Source organism: Episyrphus balteatus, chromosome 1, assembly GCF_945859705.1.
Source record: "Episyrphus balteatus chromosome 1, idEpiBalt1.1, whole genome shotgun sequence".
Lineage (NCBI taxonomy): Eukaryota > Metazoa > Arthropoda > Insecta > Diptera > Syrphidae > Episyrphus > Episyrphus balteatus.
This window is the reverse complement of record NC_079134.1, coordinates 151040969-151060909: the sequence shown is the minus strand read 5'-3', so window position 1 is coordinate 151060909 and position 19941 is coordinate 151040969. Positions and strand designations below refer to the sequence as shown.

General features: G+C 29.3%; 1 protein-coding gene across 1 annotated transcript in view; it reads left to right on the top strand.

The window, feature by feature from the left end:
- Positions 1 to 19941, top strand: part of LOC129905899 (gamma-1-syntrophin) — a 183236-nt gene that overhangs the window by 147384 nt on the left and 15911 nt on the right. Inside the window, exons 8-9 of the mRNA XM_055981523.1 lie at positions 1560 to 1718; positions 15308 to 15532. Of these exons, the coding sequence (XP_055837498.1) occupies positions 1560 to 1718; positions 15308 to 15532 (384 nt within the window). The remainder of the gene's footprint in view (positions 1 to 1559; positions 1719 to 15307; positions 15533 to 19941) is intronic.

Genomic DNA, 19941 nt, shown 5'->3' with positions numbered 1-19941 from the left:
TACACGAATTAAAATTATTCATTTGAAGATTTGAAAACATTTCATTTCGTGGCATTTCCTTCATAGAATGTGTTAACGTAAAAAATATTATATTTATAATTTTTCAAAGTTCATGCCAGGGTGCACATTAGGGTGGACCAAAAAAATTATTTTTCATTACTATCATTACTTTGATTTGCTCTACCGTAAACTTGTTTTCTCAACACAAAATAAAGCTTAGCTAATTTTTTCAGAATTTTTCGACGATGTTTAGGGGTTGCGCGCACCCCTTTATTAAAAAAAATAAGCTCTTTTAGTTTTTAATTTTTTTTAAGCTTAAATAATTTTTTAATCGAAAAGCTGTTCGAGTAAAAAGTATTGAGTAACAATAGATCCACTTACCTCAATTTTTCTTTTTTCAAAAAAAAAAATATATTTGCAAATTTCTAAAAAATTACTTATAATTAAAAAAATATATTAAAAAACAATGGCAATACTTACAGTTATGAATGATACCTTTTTTTAAAAGCTAGAACTGTACACTTCTTATTTTAAAATAAAGTTATTTTAATCATTTTTTTTTTTTGAAATAATCGATTTAAAAGTAAAAAATTGGGAAAAAAGTTTAAAAAACACATTAAATGCTATTTTTGTCAAGATTGTGGAAACACAACACAAAAATGGGTGATAAAATAAACTGTCACAATTGATTCTTTATCAAATACTGAAATTCATATGCCTTACTTCTTTCTAGTTTTTGGGAATCAGTCAAAAATATTTTTTTTTCAAAAAAAGAAAAATTGAGGTAAGTGGATCTATTGATACTCAATACTTTTTACTTGAACAGCTTTTCGATTAAAAAATTATTTAAGCTTTAAAAAAATTAAAAACTAAAAGAGCTTATTTTTTTTTAATAAACGGGTGCGCGCAACCCCTAAACATCGTCGAAAAATTCTGAAAAAATTAGGGAAGCTTTATTTTGTGTTGAGAAAACAAGTTTTCGGTAGAGCAAATCAAAATAATGAAAAAAAAAAAGATTTTTTGGTCCACCCTAGTGCACATTAATACATTTCCTGACAGCTACTATTTTCATTATGAACCAGATTCCACAAATTAGAACACTTAAAATTCCTTTCTGGGCTAAATTTAAGCCCATTTCTCATTCAAAACTACATATATCTTCAAAATTTATAATAGTTTGGTTAATTTCGGAGTGAATTAAGTATGGGAGTATGGAATTTTTCTGATACCTGAATTCCTCTGTCTGTTTGATCTGTCCCTGTTCTTTTTTTTGCAGCCCTTCTGTCTTTCCACTTCACATTGAATATAATTTAGTTTTAAGTACCAAGAAAAAAAAAACTCCACTCATGTATTTCTACTAAAACAAAAAAAAAATATAAAATTTTCTGCGTACTCGTAATAATAAAAACGATCCTTAAAAATCCTATATATATTTTGTGTGTCCCTTTCTTATGTAAAAAAAAATACCATCGAGGACTAATATATTCATATTTTTTATCCTTTTTCATAATATGTAATTTCGTTTTTTTTTTTTCATTTATTTTTTCTCTCTTCTCCAGATGAAGCTATACAATCGGAATTTTGCTGTTGGCGAACGAATCGAATATATGGGTTGGGTAAATGAAGGAGTCATCAACAATAACATCTCGTGGCAAAGCTATAAGCCCAGATTTCTAGTTCTCAAAGGAACCGAGGTTATGCTCTTCGAAACCCCGCCGGTATGTATACTTTGATTTTTTATTAATATTGATTGGGTGACTGAATTCTGGGAGCAAGCAAAAAACAAGAACGTGGGTTTTTTTTGTTTTAAGGAACTCAATTTTCTAACGAACAAGAGTGAAAATTTAAATTTCTAACCTAACCGTTGTGCTCATAAATTTATAAAAAAAAAAAGGACGAAACCGGTGTACAAGCACATAGTCGTAGTACCGTTTTATAGTCTTGTTGTGATTGTTGACGGAGTTTTCCGTTTCCAGGACTTGAATGTTTGCAATGAATTTGAAAAGTGGTCGATGGAGAGTCCTGTGGCGCATATAGAAGGGGATCGGGCTTAGCGCCGCACCACCGCACCGCTCGCTGTACCACTTGAGGCACACGATGATGATAATGATGATGGTGATGAAGAAAATGTAGGTCATGAGGCATGCAGCAGCTGTAGGGTGCTATGTTGTTGTTGTTGGTGATGATGTTGTTCTCTCTGGCTAGGCATCAAACCAAAACGAAGGATTTGTGTAAATGGGAACAAGGACTCTTTTATTTTTGTGCAGAAAAAAAAAAAACATTTATTTTGTATTTGTAGTGTTGTCTCTCTCTCTATCGTACGTTTTAGCCGAGAGTATTTTGAAAAGGCATATCGACAGTTTGTTCAAGGAATTAGGTCTTACGTGCGGCCAGCCGGCCCGGCCGTTCCAATGCTTGCAGATATGGACAGAAGTCCAATTAATCAAACGAATACGCGTTGTTCTGCATCCAACGGAACAGCATCCTAGCCCAGAGAATGGCCGATAAAATTGAGTGCTCATAAAAGCATCCGACACTGTTATAAGCAAGGATGACGACGGACAAGAAGGGGAACGTGCGATACATTTTTGTGCTCCTATCTGCTATATGGCTATGGGGGGGAGTATGAGTTTTGGGGATATCATTTTCATGGTCTATGGTTGTTTTGCATATAAATACAAGTATACGTGATGAAATGTTGATGAAATTGATATCATATTCTCTCCATCTTCTTCTGATGATGGTATGTTTGTGTTCAACTCAACTTAAAGGGAAGAGGTTTTGAAATAAATTGGGTCGTTTTGGTGATTTTGTGCTTTGAGTTATTTTTTTTTTTTCTTTTTTGATGGTTCGAATATATTTCAGAATAAATTTCATTTTATTAAGTGACTTGAATTTTGGTGAGTCTTTTTTTTGGTTAAAAAAGAACTTCGATGGGCTTATAAATAAGTTTATTTAAATTTCATAACAAAAAAAAAAAAACAGAAACTTTTGTCTTGTTGAGGACTCTATTTATTTAGGGTCTTAGGTGAATGTCGGTAACAGAACTTGAAGAAGTTGTTTGTTTTCTTTAGTAATAGAAAAAAGGAACCCATACAAAAATGTAAAGAGGGTTTATTATTTTTATTTTATACTTTTTGGCACCTGTTTTGAATAGGATTAAAATTCAAAATAAAAATTATTAAGTGAAAAAAGTTGACATTTACTATACTTTTTGTTAACAAAAGTTTAAACTCAAAAAAAATTATTTTTGAGCTCTGATGGGTTTGAAACTTTTTATTTTGTAAAGTGTAGGTACAGTTATCAATTTACTTAATGAAATGCACTTTTAAGTATCTTTGATTCAAAATGGCAGATGTTGATTTTAGTTTTCGTAAGTGTAAAACATCCAAGCAACATGTTCAAAAATTGGAACGATTTCACATTTTGAAAACAAAAGAAAAGCTCGATTTGGACAAAATTGAAGCAATATTTTTTATGGGAACTTTCATTCAACATACACGTTTTCTGATTGTATTTACTACCGTAAATTGCTTTTGATTTAGGATGAGATCCGTTGGACAAAAGTAAAAAGAAGTTCATTACAATTTAACAGAATTAAAGCAGATTCCATATTTTAAAAGAGATCTTATTGTTTAAAGCTAATGGGATATAAAGTGGGCATCAACATTATTTAAAAAGCCATATTTTTCACTGCTTTCTATTAGTATGAACTATTTTCAGCCTCATTTTTGGATTGCTGGAAGTATGTTGATGTTGTTTTGTTCGTTCAGAAAAAACCATCAAAAAAAAATTTCGGTCGCTACTTTCAAATGATTTTCGTCTACAGGCGATATAATTTTGTATTTTTTTTTTTTTTTTTTTTTTTTGAGATAGTACGGAGATTTTCTTTTTGACATTTTGGAGCTACTCGGTGCCTTATCAATAATTGCTCGCTATTTTTTAAAAGAATATATTTAAAATACTTTTATAGAAAATTAATACTTAAATAAAATGTAACTCTTCAAAGACAGCTGAAAAATAAACAAGATTTCGTATTTCTTTCCAAAACCTAAACATTTAACTATAATCAGCACCATCTTGCTTTTTACATAGTGATATAAAATTTTACAGCGTTAATATTATGTATAGATAAGTGGTGGCATGACTGAATGTCTAAAAAAATTTTTTTTTTTTGATCACCCTAATGTTCATATAGAATCTAAATACATACTGAATTTTCAAACAGTTTTAATAGAAATGGAATCAAAACAAGGTTAAACTCTAAGCCCTCTTTTATTTGTGAGTCTCCAGTAAATATCAATGGTTTCTTTTTTTTTTCTTTTTGATATGGGACTGCTTAAAAGGTTTTTAGGAATCTCTTTAATGATACACTGGTCATTTTTTAAATTATGAAAGATTTAATAATTAGAAATCTAACATACATACATACATATGAATTGTTTTTAGAATAAAAGATTCGGCTAACGTAATGAAAATAAAAATAAACTGTTGGGCCAGATACGGCTCAAATTTGGAAAACTCATTTCACGAAATAAAAACATCGAACTAGAGATAAGGATCAGACATAACCTTACGATGATAGAGAATGCCAAAAAAGTGTGTCTCACAATTTTGTCTGTGGTAAAACAAATATTTTTTGCACTGATTTTACAGGTGTCTGCCATAGAACAGTTTTTTTTTATTTTGAATTTCTCGTGAACGGTTAACGATAGCAACAAAAAAAATTTATACAGAAGCGTTTAAGTACAAAATTTTAATATTAAAACTTAAAAAAATTCAAAAAACACATTTAATATGGATTTTTAAAAAAGATTAATTTTTTTTTTTTTGAAAAATAAAATTTTTGATAATTTTTTTTTTTTTTAATTTCGTTTCTTAGTGTAGGTATAGAGATAAATATTTTCTTAAAGATGACATATCATTTTTTTCTAATGCTTTAGAGTTTTTATAAAAAAAAAAAGTTTTTTAATACTTTTTATTTTCTAAAAATTCGATGACATACACTTCATTTTGGGGTCCAAATCATTTAAAATAGGTAGTTGTTAAAGTAATAATGTATTACATTTATTTTTAAATTCCTTCAAAAAAACAAATAATTTTTATTCCTTAATTTTGTTCATAAAAAGCTTTCACATTAGGACTATTTTTACCATAAGAGCAAGAACGTTCTACCAAGTTATTTATTTTATTTCCTAAAAATGATAGGAAAAAGATGTGACAGCGAAATATATTATAACCTTAATATTAAGAACATTTAATTTCAAACAATTGACATTCTTTAATAACGCCGACAGACGATAGAGGGCGGCCAAATTCGATTCGGTGTTTTTGTTTTGTTTTAAAATTAAAGATGTTATCAGAGCCTCAAACTTTAAATGCAATGTTGTAAGGATGAAAACAGTTAATAAAATTATAATTCCCACCTCATTACCCATTTAACTATTTTCAACCTTTTTGAAATGGTCAGAAAGTAAAAATTTCTATTCAAAAAATTAGATTTTGAATATTGTATGTCTTTGTTCCAACTCCATTAAGGCCCAATTTATTCACTCTCCATTATATTTAAAGGCTCCATTAAAAATGTTAAAACTGTCAAATCGCATACAAATTTTAAAATTTCCCTTTTTTAATTGAATGGAGTGTGAATAAATTGGGCCTAAGTAGCTTAAATAAAACTTTGAAATCTTTGGAGCCATGTTTAAAAGAAATTTATATTTGTTTTTCATAACAAAATTATAATTAATTGGTAGATATGTCATTTTTTAGCAACTTTTAATCAACATCTTAATCCAAATTCTAAAAAATTAAGGTTTTCAAAAAACTGAATTTTTTTAATTCAAAAATTAAATTTTTTATAATAAAATCAAAGAAATTTAATTTTTAAAAATTTGGAGATGGTTGAAATTAAAAAAAAAAACTGTTTTATAGGAAATTAGTAAATAATGATTAAAAAAAGAAAAAAAATCATTAGAAGACAGCAAATCATATCTTTAAAGTAACAGATAATGTTCTTTAATAAAATTAAAATTATTAAAATAGTTTTCGAGAAAATTGCAATACCTCGAAAAAGTTATCCATTCTAAGCGAGATATTAAAAAATAACCAATCAAAATAGTTATCGAAATTCCATAAAAACCATTTCTGCCAAATTTAATCAAAATCTGTCATTGCGTTTAAATAAAATGGTTTTGATAAAGTTCCCTATTTCATTTAACAATTTTTATCGAAACTTCTTCCTAAGTAAATCAATATCATTCCCATTTTGTTCAAAAAAACCGTTAATGGTAAAAAATGTATCGAATAAACAATTATCAGTTACATAAGCTATTATTTATTTCAACATTTCTATCTCAAATATCAATTGCCAGGAAAGAAATAATTACCACTTATAACATTCTTTAATGTGAATATATTTCTACAATAATACCTAAAATTGTATATCTTAACTTAATAAATACTTAACACACTTTAACCTAATAACCTTCACCTTGCAAATTGATTTTTTTTTCATGTGTTTTTGATAGCGCTATTTTATTACCATAAAATACAAAAAATTCTGTTAGTTTCCTTTACTAACAACGATTAATATTATATTATGATGACTCACATTGCTGACATTTTTAACGATAGTGGATGCGGATGTTTGTAGAGGCCATAATTATATTTTATGCCAAAACATTTGGCTTGGAATTACCTACCAAAATTATTATACTGAAATTTTTCTCGTATATAATTATGGATTTGCTATTGTTTCCATTATTATATACAAGGAGTCTTAAATTCAAGTATGGTTAAATAATCACACACATACACACTTGAATATAATATGCATTAAGATGTTTGTCCCCAAAGGATATATAAGAGTATACCTAAAGGTTAATATAATGATACTCCCTGCAAGCAATAGATGGCCCTGTTATGAGTATGAAAGTAAAATTCTCATAATATTGTTGTGTGTCCTTAGTGAATTTAAGGATATCTTATACCTACTCTCATGAGACATAACCTACACATACATTATGTATGTTGTGCCATTGGTTAAGGAAAAGGAATTCTTATTAAATATATAAAAGTTGATGGATTGAGGTTGGTAAGTAGGTCAAAGACTATAAAATCAAAGACAATCTGACAGCAAGCAAAGAAATCTGGCATCACTTAGGTACATATACTATTTAATGATGTAACCAGGAGGTTTCGAATACAACACCTAATCGAATCAAAAAACACTAGACTGGGATATCTTTGAGTATGTTAATATTATTCGGTCCAATTGTAACAGAAATCCATACTCTCTTTTGTTCAGTGGAGTAAGTTATGCTCAAAAAAAGGCTATATTAGGGAACCTGACCGAATTGGTTCGATTTGGATGAACTTTTTTTTCAAACGTAACTTATTAATACAAATTAAACTTATATTTCCGCTGTCAACGTACTGTTTTTTTTTTTAATAAAGTTGAGATATTTGTGAAAAAAAAATATTTTTTTTTCATTCCTTTTTTAAACTTGATTAGAAGGAATTTTTTCACAAATTGACTTCAAATATACAAAGAAAATATTCCAGAACGGCAACACTTACAATATTAAGGTATACATTATTAAAATGCAAAGAATAATTTTAATTAAATTTATCATTAATTTCATAGGAAATGTAAAAAAAAGTATTAAAATTCAATTTAAAAAAAAAAGAAAACAGCTTTTTAAATGGTTTTAGTCTCCAAATAAATTGAATGCCGTTTGATTTCTTAAAAAGAAAAGAATTTTTATTGAAAATTGTTGGAGCCGTTTTTTTTTTTAATAATATATATGTATAATTAGATTTTTCGAAAAAAAAAATTAAAATATTTTTGACAAGTCTTAGTTTTTAAATTAAGGCTACGAAACCAGTTTTGCACAATATTCTTGTTGAAATCGTATAATAGCTTATGAGAAAGTCAGATATAAAACGGTTCTATGGCAGGTACCACTTATAAAGGTCCAAAAACTATTTTTACATGCGATATAGGTACTATTTATCAAGTAGCACGTAGCTACCTCGATATTCAAAATGCTAAAATTTTTAAAACTTATTTTTATCCAAATGTGGTAAATTGATATGAAATTAAAAAAAGTATGCAGTTTAATTTCTTTTATAAAAATGCATTTTTAGAAAAAAATATTCAAAATCGTTAGAGCCGTTTTTTAAAAAAACTAATTTTTTATAAATAACTTTTTTTTTTTTAGTAGTAGAAACTATTAATCGAAACCTAAAACAAAAAAAATGGAATTACCCGTTTTCGAAAATTCGATTTTTCAAAAAAAATTTCAAAATTTTTTTTTTAATCCAAAAATTATTTTTCTCAAAATTAAATTTTGGATTTATATAAGAATAAGAAAAATTCGTTGAAATTAAGCAAATCGTTTGAGAGAAAATGAGATTAAAAAAAAAAAAAAAACGGTTCTATGGGAGGTACCGTTAATACCGGTCCACTTCAAACTTGGTATGTAGCAGTTCTTGGATCTTGAATTTTTTTTGTACCAAAAAATAACGGTATTCATGTTATATAGCAATTTTGGAAAAGTTAAATTTTCTCAAAAACGGCCCCTAAGATTTAGATCAAAGTTTTAAGACAAGGTCCGTCTTTTGATGAAAAAAGTTTTTTTCACAAATCGTTTCAACGTTAACTCCAACAGAACCGGTTTTTAATTTCTGACTACCTTCCAAATCATTGGGTTATTTTTAACGATTTTTTTTATGCAAAAACATTTATATTGCCCATATATAAATAACAAATAAAATTAAAAAAAAAAAAATAATTTTTGGATTTAAAAAAAAAATTGAAAATTTTTTTTTGCAAAATCGATTTTTCAAAAACATTGAATTTTTTTCAATTTTTGGTTTTAAATGTTGAGTAATAAGTATCACAAAACGGCATACAAAATTAATTTTAAAACTTTTTTTTTAATTATTTGAAAAAACACAGTCGTTTCTTAAAAATCGATTTTGAATTTTTTTTTTTTTTTTCTAAAAATGCATCTTTTTAATGGAAATTAAACTTTTTTTTTCATTCATTTGAAGAACGAATTTTGTGTGTTTTAAAAAATTTTTTTTTAATATACGTACCTACATTAACCAAGTACGTGCGACCCAGTCGTGCGCTTTATATCGATAGTAGGAAGTTTATGCCACAGTTAACATGTTTTTTTAATCAAAACCATTAGAGCCGTTTTTTTTTTTGAAAAACAACCTTTTTCATTCTGGTTCGCTTTCTCTATCATCGTTGTGTTAAATATAATTACTATCACTAGTTTTTTTTTTTTAAATCTTACACTTTCACTTTTGTACAAAAATTAACCCGTTTTTAAAATATTTCGAAATTAAATATAAATTTATATTTCAAATTTTATATCGCGACCAATAAATTTATGTTTATTTCACAGTTTTTCGCTAATTCAAAGAAATTTTTAAATTTGTAATTTGACATACCTAAATAAAAAAACCAACAAATATTAACAAAAATAAAAAAATGGAGATATGGAAAAACAAATATAAAATAGGATATAATTTTTGTATGTAGGTACATAATCTGTCTTAGTCCAACAAAAAAACTAAACACGCGTTTCGCAATCATCTATTAAATCGACCTCATGACTTTTGTATTATAGAAGCTTTGTTTTGAAACTTTTGATCTCCATTCACGATTGCCAGATATAATTCATGGCTAACATAACACGCAATGTAATTCTTATTAGTTTCCCTAAGGATATTTTTTTCATATGTTTACCTTTCTTTGTATATGTAAAAAAAAAAATATCCCCTTTCCATACAAAAAGTTTTGAAAGAATAACATTGTCATGTTTTTTGAATGAGCAACAAAAAAAAAAAAAGATACAACTTCTTACATTAAACAAGTGTATATTAACTTTGAGGCATAAAATTTCCCTAAGGTCCTTCCCAAAACGAAAAACAAACAAGTTCTTGAAAGAAACAAAAAAAAAAAAACAAAATTCCTTTTGGAATAATTTTCTTCAAATTTCTTTTGAAATTCAGTTTGCATGCAATTCCAACGAAAAAAAGGGCAAACTTTCATATATATATCAATATTCTAGTAGCTCCCGTTAACAATATCATCCCCAAGCATCCACATGTTGAAGTGAGAGCAATATTTCGTGTAGCCAAAACTCAAATCACTCAATCCTCCAAGGATTTTGAACAATTCAATTGGTTTTCTTCATTGAGTTGAAGAAAAATCGTTACCCAAGACAGAGATGGCTCTGGCCATCGAATTAGATTAATGTGAGTACATAGAGCAAAGAGCAATCGAGGTATCTCATCGATTTATATCTCTGGAATTATCCACGCAGACATTCATCTCTGTCGCCTTCTCATCCTGGTGAAAATATAAACGATAAAGATATAAAGGAAAAGGACCAAAACACCGTTTGTGTGAAAACAATGCTGCGTGAAGTTTAACCTCCTTTCCATTTCCTCTCCTAATGTCAAGTTTTCCACCGCCATTAGTGAAAATCCGATACCAAAAGTGAAAGTGAGATAAGAAAAAAAGGACAACACAGAGAAGAATCAACAGTTTGGTATAGAGCCATTATGCGGGCTCATAACAGTTCATCAGCAACACAATCAAAAACCTCCGTGCAATTGGCACAAATTGGGGTTATAACCATTATTATAGTCTTGACACTCTTAATGGACACAACATCAGTGATATAGGCTTCAAGGACATTTAGACAATCAGTTGGATGGTTTGAGTTTGGTTTCGTTTTTTTTTTTTTAATCTAAAGGACCCTTCACAAAATATGGTGAACTAAAGTTTATCAATTCACATTAAGTTCCTAACGATCAAACAGAGAAGAGGGACAAGCAAAGGAAAGGTATAAAAAAAATTATCCTTTCATGCAAAATGGCCACTTTAGATCAAAAACCAAGCTGCGCGATGTTGATGATAAAGCTCTTCGTGCAAATGGCTGCCAGGGTAATTATTTCAAACGATTATTTGTTGCCATAAATTTCAACAATTGGTTTATTAGATTTTGGTTTGACAACTTTTGGGCGTGACAATACTGATTGTGTTGTGTATATGAGCGTTTGCAGGTCCTTGGAATTCATTTTTTTTTTTTTTTTAATTTTGTTTATAGTTTCCGGTCTATGGATGTAGTTGAAACATTGTGGTATGAACACGTTTATACGTATTTAAGGTGTAGGGAATATGAATTTGTTTCTTTGACAGGTATAGTTTATTGGCAAACACAATTGAAAGGTACACAGTTTGATGTCACAGGGGGAGTTTAGCAACGTTTTTGAATGACAGCTCATTGTTTTGAAAATAGCAAATTTTTTCTACCGACAGCTTTTCTGCGAATTTGATTTTTTTTTTGTAGATTTGGTGAAAAAGGGAAATTTACTGACACATTTATATCTCTAAATATATTTTAGATTGAAACATTTTGTACAGCACACGGTTCTTTAAAAAAAATTTAGTTTTGACATTTAACTATTTTAAATTTCTTTATATTTGAAAGTGAAAAGAGAAGCCATCGTGACAATGAAGTTATTGAAAACAAAGATTGGTCTTAAAATATAACTTTTTAAAATTAAAAATGTTCCACATACACCACAGTGACCCAAATAATCAATATTTTTTTCTGAAATTAGTGAAAAAAATGTGTTTTTCTTACATCGTTGTTATTTTTTTGGGAGGCCTTTAAACTCAAGTGTAGTAATAGATCAATTTTTTCGACTTTCACCACATAATTACGGTGCCCATCCGTCCTGTTCCGTATTTCTATTGATTGTTCCGGGTTTTTATTTAAGAAACCCGTGACGTATGTATAAGTGTCCCGTATTTTGTAATTTGTCCCGTGATTGTCACGTATTTTCACATTCACTGGTTTTGTATTTAAAAATTTAAATACTTTGTATGGGAATAGCAGTGGTTGGAAGTTAATTTTTGTTCTAATTGCCCCTTCCGCCTAAACGGGGAGAGATATTAAAAAATGATTGCATTGAACTTCTCAATAAAATATCGTTATCAATTCTTGTCGCCTAAGTTATCGTTCTCTTCCCAAGAACCCAGCTAAATTTCGAAACTTTTTAGGGTATATTAAAAATTGAATTAAATAGTACAAAATTTCAAAATTATTTAAAATAAAATTAAAATGCTAAAAAAAAAAATCATGTGTGCAATTAACACGTGGTAGAAGTGAAACCTTAAAAATTAATTTTTCTTGCAAAAAAAAATAGAAAAAATCTACCTATTTTTATTCTATCACCTTCAAATCCATGTTTTTTATATGACAAGAAAGCTTGTTGTCTTAGCTCAAAATATATATATCGATCAGGTCTATGAGACATCTACAAAAAGAGCTAGAATTTGTTGAACTCGATCAATTTCCATAAAAAAAGCGAAAAAACACGTATTTTTATCTTCTCACGCTATTAAATGCATTTTTTACCTAACAATCTATAAAATTTTTTACACCATCTGAAAGCTTATTGTCTTAGCTCAAAATATATATATCGATAAAGTCTATGAGACATCTACAAAAAGAGCTAGAATTTTTTAAACTCGATGAAATTTCATCCAAAAAGCAAAAAAAATATTTATTTTTATGTTCTCATGCTATTAAATCAATTTTTTTGTTTGACAACCTATACAAAATTTTATATAATGTGAAATCTTATTGTTCATCTTGTATAACGATGTATAAATCTTATTTCAAAGATGTCTACAAGAGAAGTTAGAATTTTTTAAAGTCAATCCTATCGAATTTCCAGACTGAGATTACGGTACTTCCTACACTGGTAGCTGGTCATCGCCAACAGATCTCTACAGGTGTTTTGAGGTATTTTTAAAGATTGTGTAACTTGTAGAGCACGTAACGTTATGTGTGATATATCAAAAAAAAGGTTATGTTATCAGCATGCGTATTAAAGTTAAATCAAATTTGTATGTGCACTAGATCAAAAGATATAACGTGTGTTGGAAAAGAACATCTTTTTACCGTTATCTCCGAATTTTGAATATGAAATTAATTGAAATTTAGTACAATTATAATTTATTTAATTACCTATCTACAGTACAAATTTCATTCATCTATCTATTAAAACAAAAAAGTTATAACAAGTTGAAGTCGTGTTGCGTTTTCGTTTCATCTTGTTTCAACTCACTACGATACTAAAGAAGTTTTCACTTCAAAAACAACATTTTGTTACATTTTTTTTACTAAGAACAATGTAATATAAATAAAAATAAAAATTATACCATAAACTATTCCATAGTGATAAAATGTATGTCATAACTGAATGTGTTTATATTTTCGATGCGCCAAATACCACGTTAAAAAAACGCCTTTAAAGAAGTTAACACCAAATATCACTAACTGTGTTAAGCACAGTTAGTTTAGTTTAAAAGCAACAAATGAACCTTTCAATTGGTAACAAAATGATTCTTGTACCTACGCTATTTATTACCCATAATTGTTGAAAATACAGCTGAAATCTTTATTTTAAGATAAGCAACTTCAATCTCAAATATCACAACTTTCCCATTAATTATTTTGAAAACATTTCACACACGTAACATTTCTCGATTTGACAAGGAAAACAAAATAAAACTCTTTCTTAAATTCTTAATTTTATCAGCAATTAATCAAGAAAACACTTACATCAAAATCGTCTCGAACGAATAAGACTTTTAGTAAAAACTAATATGAATTTTTTTGTTAACTAAAATAAATGTGAAAAACATGATACATTGATACAATTTGGAATGAGGGTTCTACAATATGCAGACCCAAAGATTTCATAAATTCGTCAAAAATATTTTTGGTCAAAGGGTGTTTTTATGATTTGCGAGGTTGTATGAGAAAGGTTCCATAACAGGTGACATACATTTTTTTTGTTTTTAAACTCATTAAAAAAGTATTGTTTGTTTTAAGAAGTAAGAATTTAAACAGTTTTAAAAATTATCTTGAATGAAAGGTTAATTTTTTTTAAAGAAAAAGAGAAATTATGAAACACACATATAGACCATACAACTTTTTTCTATAGGATTTGTAGTTTTGCCGGAAATCGAGATATACCATTTTTTACCATTAAAAACTCAACCCACCCACTTCCCGAACTCGGCTCGCCCGTAATTTATTTTTCCTTTCATTCTTATCATATTCCCCTTCTTTTCCAATGGGTTTCATCCTACTATGATTTTTTTGTACTTTTTAATGTTTTTGAAGGCATCGGCACTGGTCTAATAGTACAGAAAAAGCTGTGACAAAAATGATATCCTTAAAACATTTCTTTAATAAGATAAACAAAAAAATATGGATTTTCTGAAAGAAAAATCATTTTCGTTTCTTCATTATAGTCCTAGATATGCTCATTTCCATTACCATCATCATTTTCTTTTGACATTTTTAACGTGTCGATGATTGATTGATGTCTATTTGACCCAAATTATCATTCTATATCATCAATATAATCAGACCTCCATCTGTTATTTCCCATGCTCAATTAATTTCGTCTTACAAAAATATACTCTATTCAAAAACATGTCTTCTCTTTTATAATTATCCCTTATTTATCTTCATTTAGTAGGTACCTATTCTTACAAGCAATACTCTTTGGAGGGTTGATAAAGTTATAAATGTGTTTTATTTTAATCTTCCTCCAAATTCCGACTTCCTCAAAAAAGACATGTAGATATCCAACAAAATTTACCAAACCTAAACGATCCTTATTCTTCATTTATACAAAAGTCCATTGAACTCTGGCAGATAAAAAACAATGTAAAAACAAAAAAATGGAGGAAACTTATGTAACTTTACATGACAATTTGTGGCTTTTTGTTAGGGAAAAAGTTTGAGACAGGCCTATTCTCCTTAAGGAAGTGAGTACCTACACCTGCCTGGTCCTTGCACCTACTTGCTTTGAAGTTTTTTTGTTTTGTTTTTATTTCTTGTCGGCTTCATTGAAACTTGCGATGATGATGGTACGATGGCATGGTGGGTATAAAAGGACGAAAAACTTCTTCGTAAAACTTCTACAAGAAGCACACTAGTTTATGCCTTTTCCGGATAAAGTTTAAAAAAAAGAAAAGAAAAAACAACAAAAGTTCCTAACCTTTTACGAGGATAACACTTTTTCTTATGTTTTAAACCAAATTACGACGCAATATACACAACTATGAAGTCGTTTGTTTCCATTTTTCTTCCTTTTGGTTTGGGGTACTTAATTTAAATGTACATTTAGTGTCCTTTATTTTAATTCAATTTTCCAATTGTCTTTTATTTTTTTTTTTTTTGTTTCATTGCAGCTAAATGTCGCAGGATTATCTAAGGCCTTGGTTATCTATAAAGTTTATCAAACGATGTTTCGTGTAGTTAAAGAATCAGAAACTGTGGACAGCCGCCAACATTGTTTCCTGCTACAAAGTTCAGGACACGAGCCACGATATTTGAGTGTGGAGACACGACAAGAATTGTTGCGAATTGAGAACAGTTGGAATGCGGCAATTGTAACGAGTGTCATAAAACTTGGGGTAAGTTGGTTTTTTTTTTACACAAATACGGTTGTGGAATGTGTTATTTTATTATTTTATATGAGTTATTTATATGCGGTTGGCTAAATATGTACATGAATTTTCAATGAATTCAACATATCCATTCGCATCAAGGTGAAATATTTTAGTCTAGAAGAGGGTATTTGTTTCTTTCTTGAAGATTTATTATACTTTTTGTTTTGTTTTTTTTTTATGGCTTTGTGCTTTTGAGGTTTAAAAAATGTTTTGGCTTCACGAAAGAGCAGTAAATTCAAAGCTAATAAATATAAAAATCAAAATAAAAACATTCCTTAAAAAAGCTGTTTCTCTGGGGATACTTACTTTAATTTGAAGGCATTTTTGACTGACCTGGTCAGGGATTATGCTGGAATTTATCGATCGTTCGAGGAGTTTGTGTAATTTAATTAAGGCGAAAAGTTTGTTTTAAAATATGATTATGAACTTATACATTATTTTGGGATCAATGATAATTTAGACACGTTTGCTGAATCGAAACTTAAGCATTTAAGTTCTACATAAATCTTTATGTGACAGTTTACGCAGAGGAGAAAGTTGGGAATAAGAGTTTATGTTCAACATAAATTATTAAAGTTTCGATTCAGCAAATGGCCCTTAGTTAGACGTTTGTTGCCATATAAAGTTTCTATAAGCTATAATTGCATTATATGCATAAGTTTAAAATTCCTTTAAAAATGATTTTGATAGTAAAACCTTGAGTTTTTATGTAAGAGTAGTATTCAGAAAATTAGATTAACTAAAAATTTCACTCTATGAAGACCTTTTCTTCAAGAATTCCCATCTCCCCTTAAAACCTTTTTACTCTATGAAGACACTTTTTCTTCATGAAGTCGCATCTCCCTTTGAAGCCATTTTACTCTATGAAGACACTTTTTCTTCATGAAGTCGCATCTTTCTTTGGAGCCATTTTACTCTATGAAGACACTTTTTCTTCATGAAGTCGCATCTCCCTTTGAAGCCATTTTACTCTATGAAGACACTTTTTCTTCACGAAGTCGCATTTCCCTTTGAAGCCATTTTACTCTATGAAGACACTTTTTCTTCATGAAGTCGAATCTTTCTTTTTAGCCATTTTACTCTATGAAGACACTTTTTCTTCATGAAGTCGCATTTCCCTTTTAAGCCATTTTACTCTATGAAGACACTTTTTCTTCATGAAGTCGCATTTCCCTTTGAAGCCATTTTACTCTATGAAGACACTTTTTCTTCATGAAGTCGAATCTTTCTTTTTAGCCATTTTACTCTATGAAGACACTTTTTCTTCATGAAGTCGCATTTCCCTTTTAAGCCATTTTACTCTATGAAGACACTTTTTCTTCATGAAGTCGCATTTCCCTTTGAAGCCATTTTACTCTATGAAGACACTTTTTCTTCATAAAGTCGCATCTAACTTTGAAGCCATTTTACTCTATGAAGACACTTTTTCTTCATGAAGTCGCATCTAACTTTGAAGCCATTTTACTCTATGAAGACACTTTTTCTTCATGATGCCGCATTTTCCTTTGGAACATATTAACTTTATGAAGACACTTTTTCTTTATGAAGTCGCATCTCCCTTTGAAGCCATTTTACTCTATGAAGACACTTTTTCTTCATGACGTCGCATCTCCCTTTGAAGCCATTTTACTCTATGAAGACACTTTTTCTTCATGAAGTCCCATCTTTCTTTGAAGCCATTTTACTCTATGAAGACACTTTTTCTTCATGAAGTCGCATCTTTCTTTGAAGCCATTTTACTCTATGAAGACACTTTTTCTTCATGAAGTCGCATTTCCCTTTGAAGCCATTTTACTCTATGAAGACACTTTTTCTTCATGAAGTCGCATTTCCCTTTGAAGCCATTTTACTCAATGAAGACACTTTTTCTTCATGAAGTCGCATTTCACTTTGAAGCCATTTTACTCTATGAAGACACTTTTTCTTCATGATGCCGCATTTTCCTTTGGAACATATTAATTTTATGAAGACACTTTTTCTTCATGAAGTCGCATCTCCCTTTGAAGCCATTTTACTCTATGAAGACACTTTTTCTTCATGAAGTCGCATCTTTCTTTGAAGACATTTTACTCTATGAAGACACTTTTTCTTCATGAAGTCGCATTTCCCTTTGAAGCTATTTTACTCTATGAAGACACTTTTTCTTCATGAAGTCGCATCTCCCTTTGAAGCCATTTTACTCTATGAAGACACTTTTTCTTCATGAAGTCGCATCTTTCTTTGAAGCCATTTGACTCTATGAAGACACTTTTACTTCATGATGCCGCATTTTCCTTTGGAACATATTAACTTTATGAAGACACTTTTTCTTGATGAAGTCGCATCTCCCTTTGAAGCCATTTTACTCTAAGAAGACACTTGTTCTTCATGAAGTCGCATCTCCCTTTGAAGCCATTTTACTCTATGAAGACACTTTTTCTTCATGAAGTCGCATCTAACTTTGAAGCCATTTTACTCTATGAAGACACTTTTTCTTCATGAAGTCGCATCTTTCTTTGAAGACATTTTACTCTATGAAGACACTTTTTCTTCATGAAGTCGCATTTCCCTTTGAAGCTATTTTACTCTATGAAGACACTTTTTCTTCATGAAGTCGCATCTCCCTTTGAAGCCATTTTACTCTATGAAGACACTTTTTCTTCATGAAGTCGCATCTTTCTTTGAAGCCATTTGACTCTATGAAGACACTTTTTCTTCATGAAGTCGCATTTCCCTTTGAAGCTATTTTACTCTATGAAGACACTTTTTCTTCATGAAGTCGCATCTCCCTTTGAAGCCTTTTTGCTTTATGAAGACACTTTTTCTTCATGAAGTCGCATTTCCCTTTGAAACCTATTAACTTTATGACGATTCTTTTTCTTCATGAAGTAGCATTTCCCTTTGAAGCCATTTTACTGTATAAAGACAATTTTTCTTCATGAAGTCGCATCTCACTTTGAAGCCTTTTTATTATATGAAGACAGGCTCTATAAAGAGACTTTTTCTTCATGAAGTCGTATGTTTTTTTGAAACCTTTTTGTTTTATGAAGAGACTTTATCTCATAAAGTTTCATCTACATTTTAAGCTTTTTTCATGAAGTCGCGTCTCCTTTTGAAGCCATTTTATTTCATAAAGACACATGTTTATTAGGAATTCTACTTGGTTAGGCTCAAAGTCAATGAGTTACAAAAATGCTTATTTGAGTTTTTCGCCAGTAAAATTTACAAAGGAAAATTTAATGGAAAATTTATCAAAGCATACTTTGAAAGCTAATAATAACTTTCTTATTTCCGTTCACATAATCTATGCCTCACACTCCAATCAAAAACCATAAATTTTCCTCAACTGAATTTTATGTCTGAATATGAAAATTTATGCATGTTTCCAGTTTGTTTGCTTTTTTGTTTCTGATTGACCTAAATTCATCGACAAAGGCCGGAAACTTATTTCATCCCTGTTTAGACTTTATTTACTTTACTCTTTACTGATACACAATGAAAAATAGAGTAAAGGACAACTTGAAATTAAATTCATTCAAAAACATTAAAAATAAAAAAGTTCATAGTTTTCCAAAGTTGCATTGACCTAATTCATAAAAGGTTTGAAGGTCTTTTTTTTTATTCCAACTTTAACATTGATTAAAATCTAAAATATTTTTTTTGTTTTTACTGATGTAAAAAAAAATTGTCTAGTCCTTCCACCCCATTTAATTCTAATTTTTGTACAAGTCTACTCCACTGTGTATTTACATATGTATACAAAATGGCCCAATTACACTTATACGACCTGACCTTCCATTGATCATAAAAAAAATCCTTTGCTTAGTTATTTTTTGATAAATCAGCTCTATCATTTGCCCTTAAAATGGAAATAAAAAAAAAAAAAAAAAAAAAACAAAAAAGTTAACCAACGCCAACATAAACAATCTGTAAACTAAAATAACGACTATTCCACCTAAAATGGCCTTTAGGGATAAAGTAAAAGACAAAAGGCTACAAGGTTGTGTATCTAACAAAAGTTGTTCGTCATAAATAATTTCTATATCTACACAAAATGTGTACATATTTTCATGTAATAGATTATGTAGAATAGACACACCAACTGGCAGGAAGGTACCTCATTTTAGTAGGATCATATCGTCCTTTAAAAAAGATTGTATATGAATGTGTGTTTAGTGGCGCCCAACAAAAGTGGGTACCTAACTGAAGTCCCTATTTTGGAAACCTCTTTAGGGACACTAAAACTAAATTATGACTCCGATGTTGCTGCTGCTGTTCATTGCTGACTGCTTCCAGGCGTAATTGTATTTTATCATTTAGGAGTAGTAAAAGTGTATAATATAGAAGGATTTCGATTGAAATTTATTACTTACAAGATGTATGATAAAAATAAA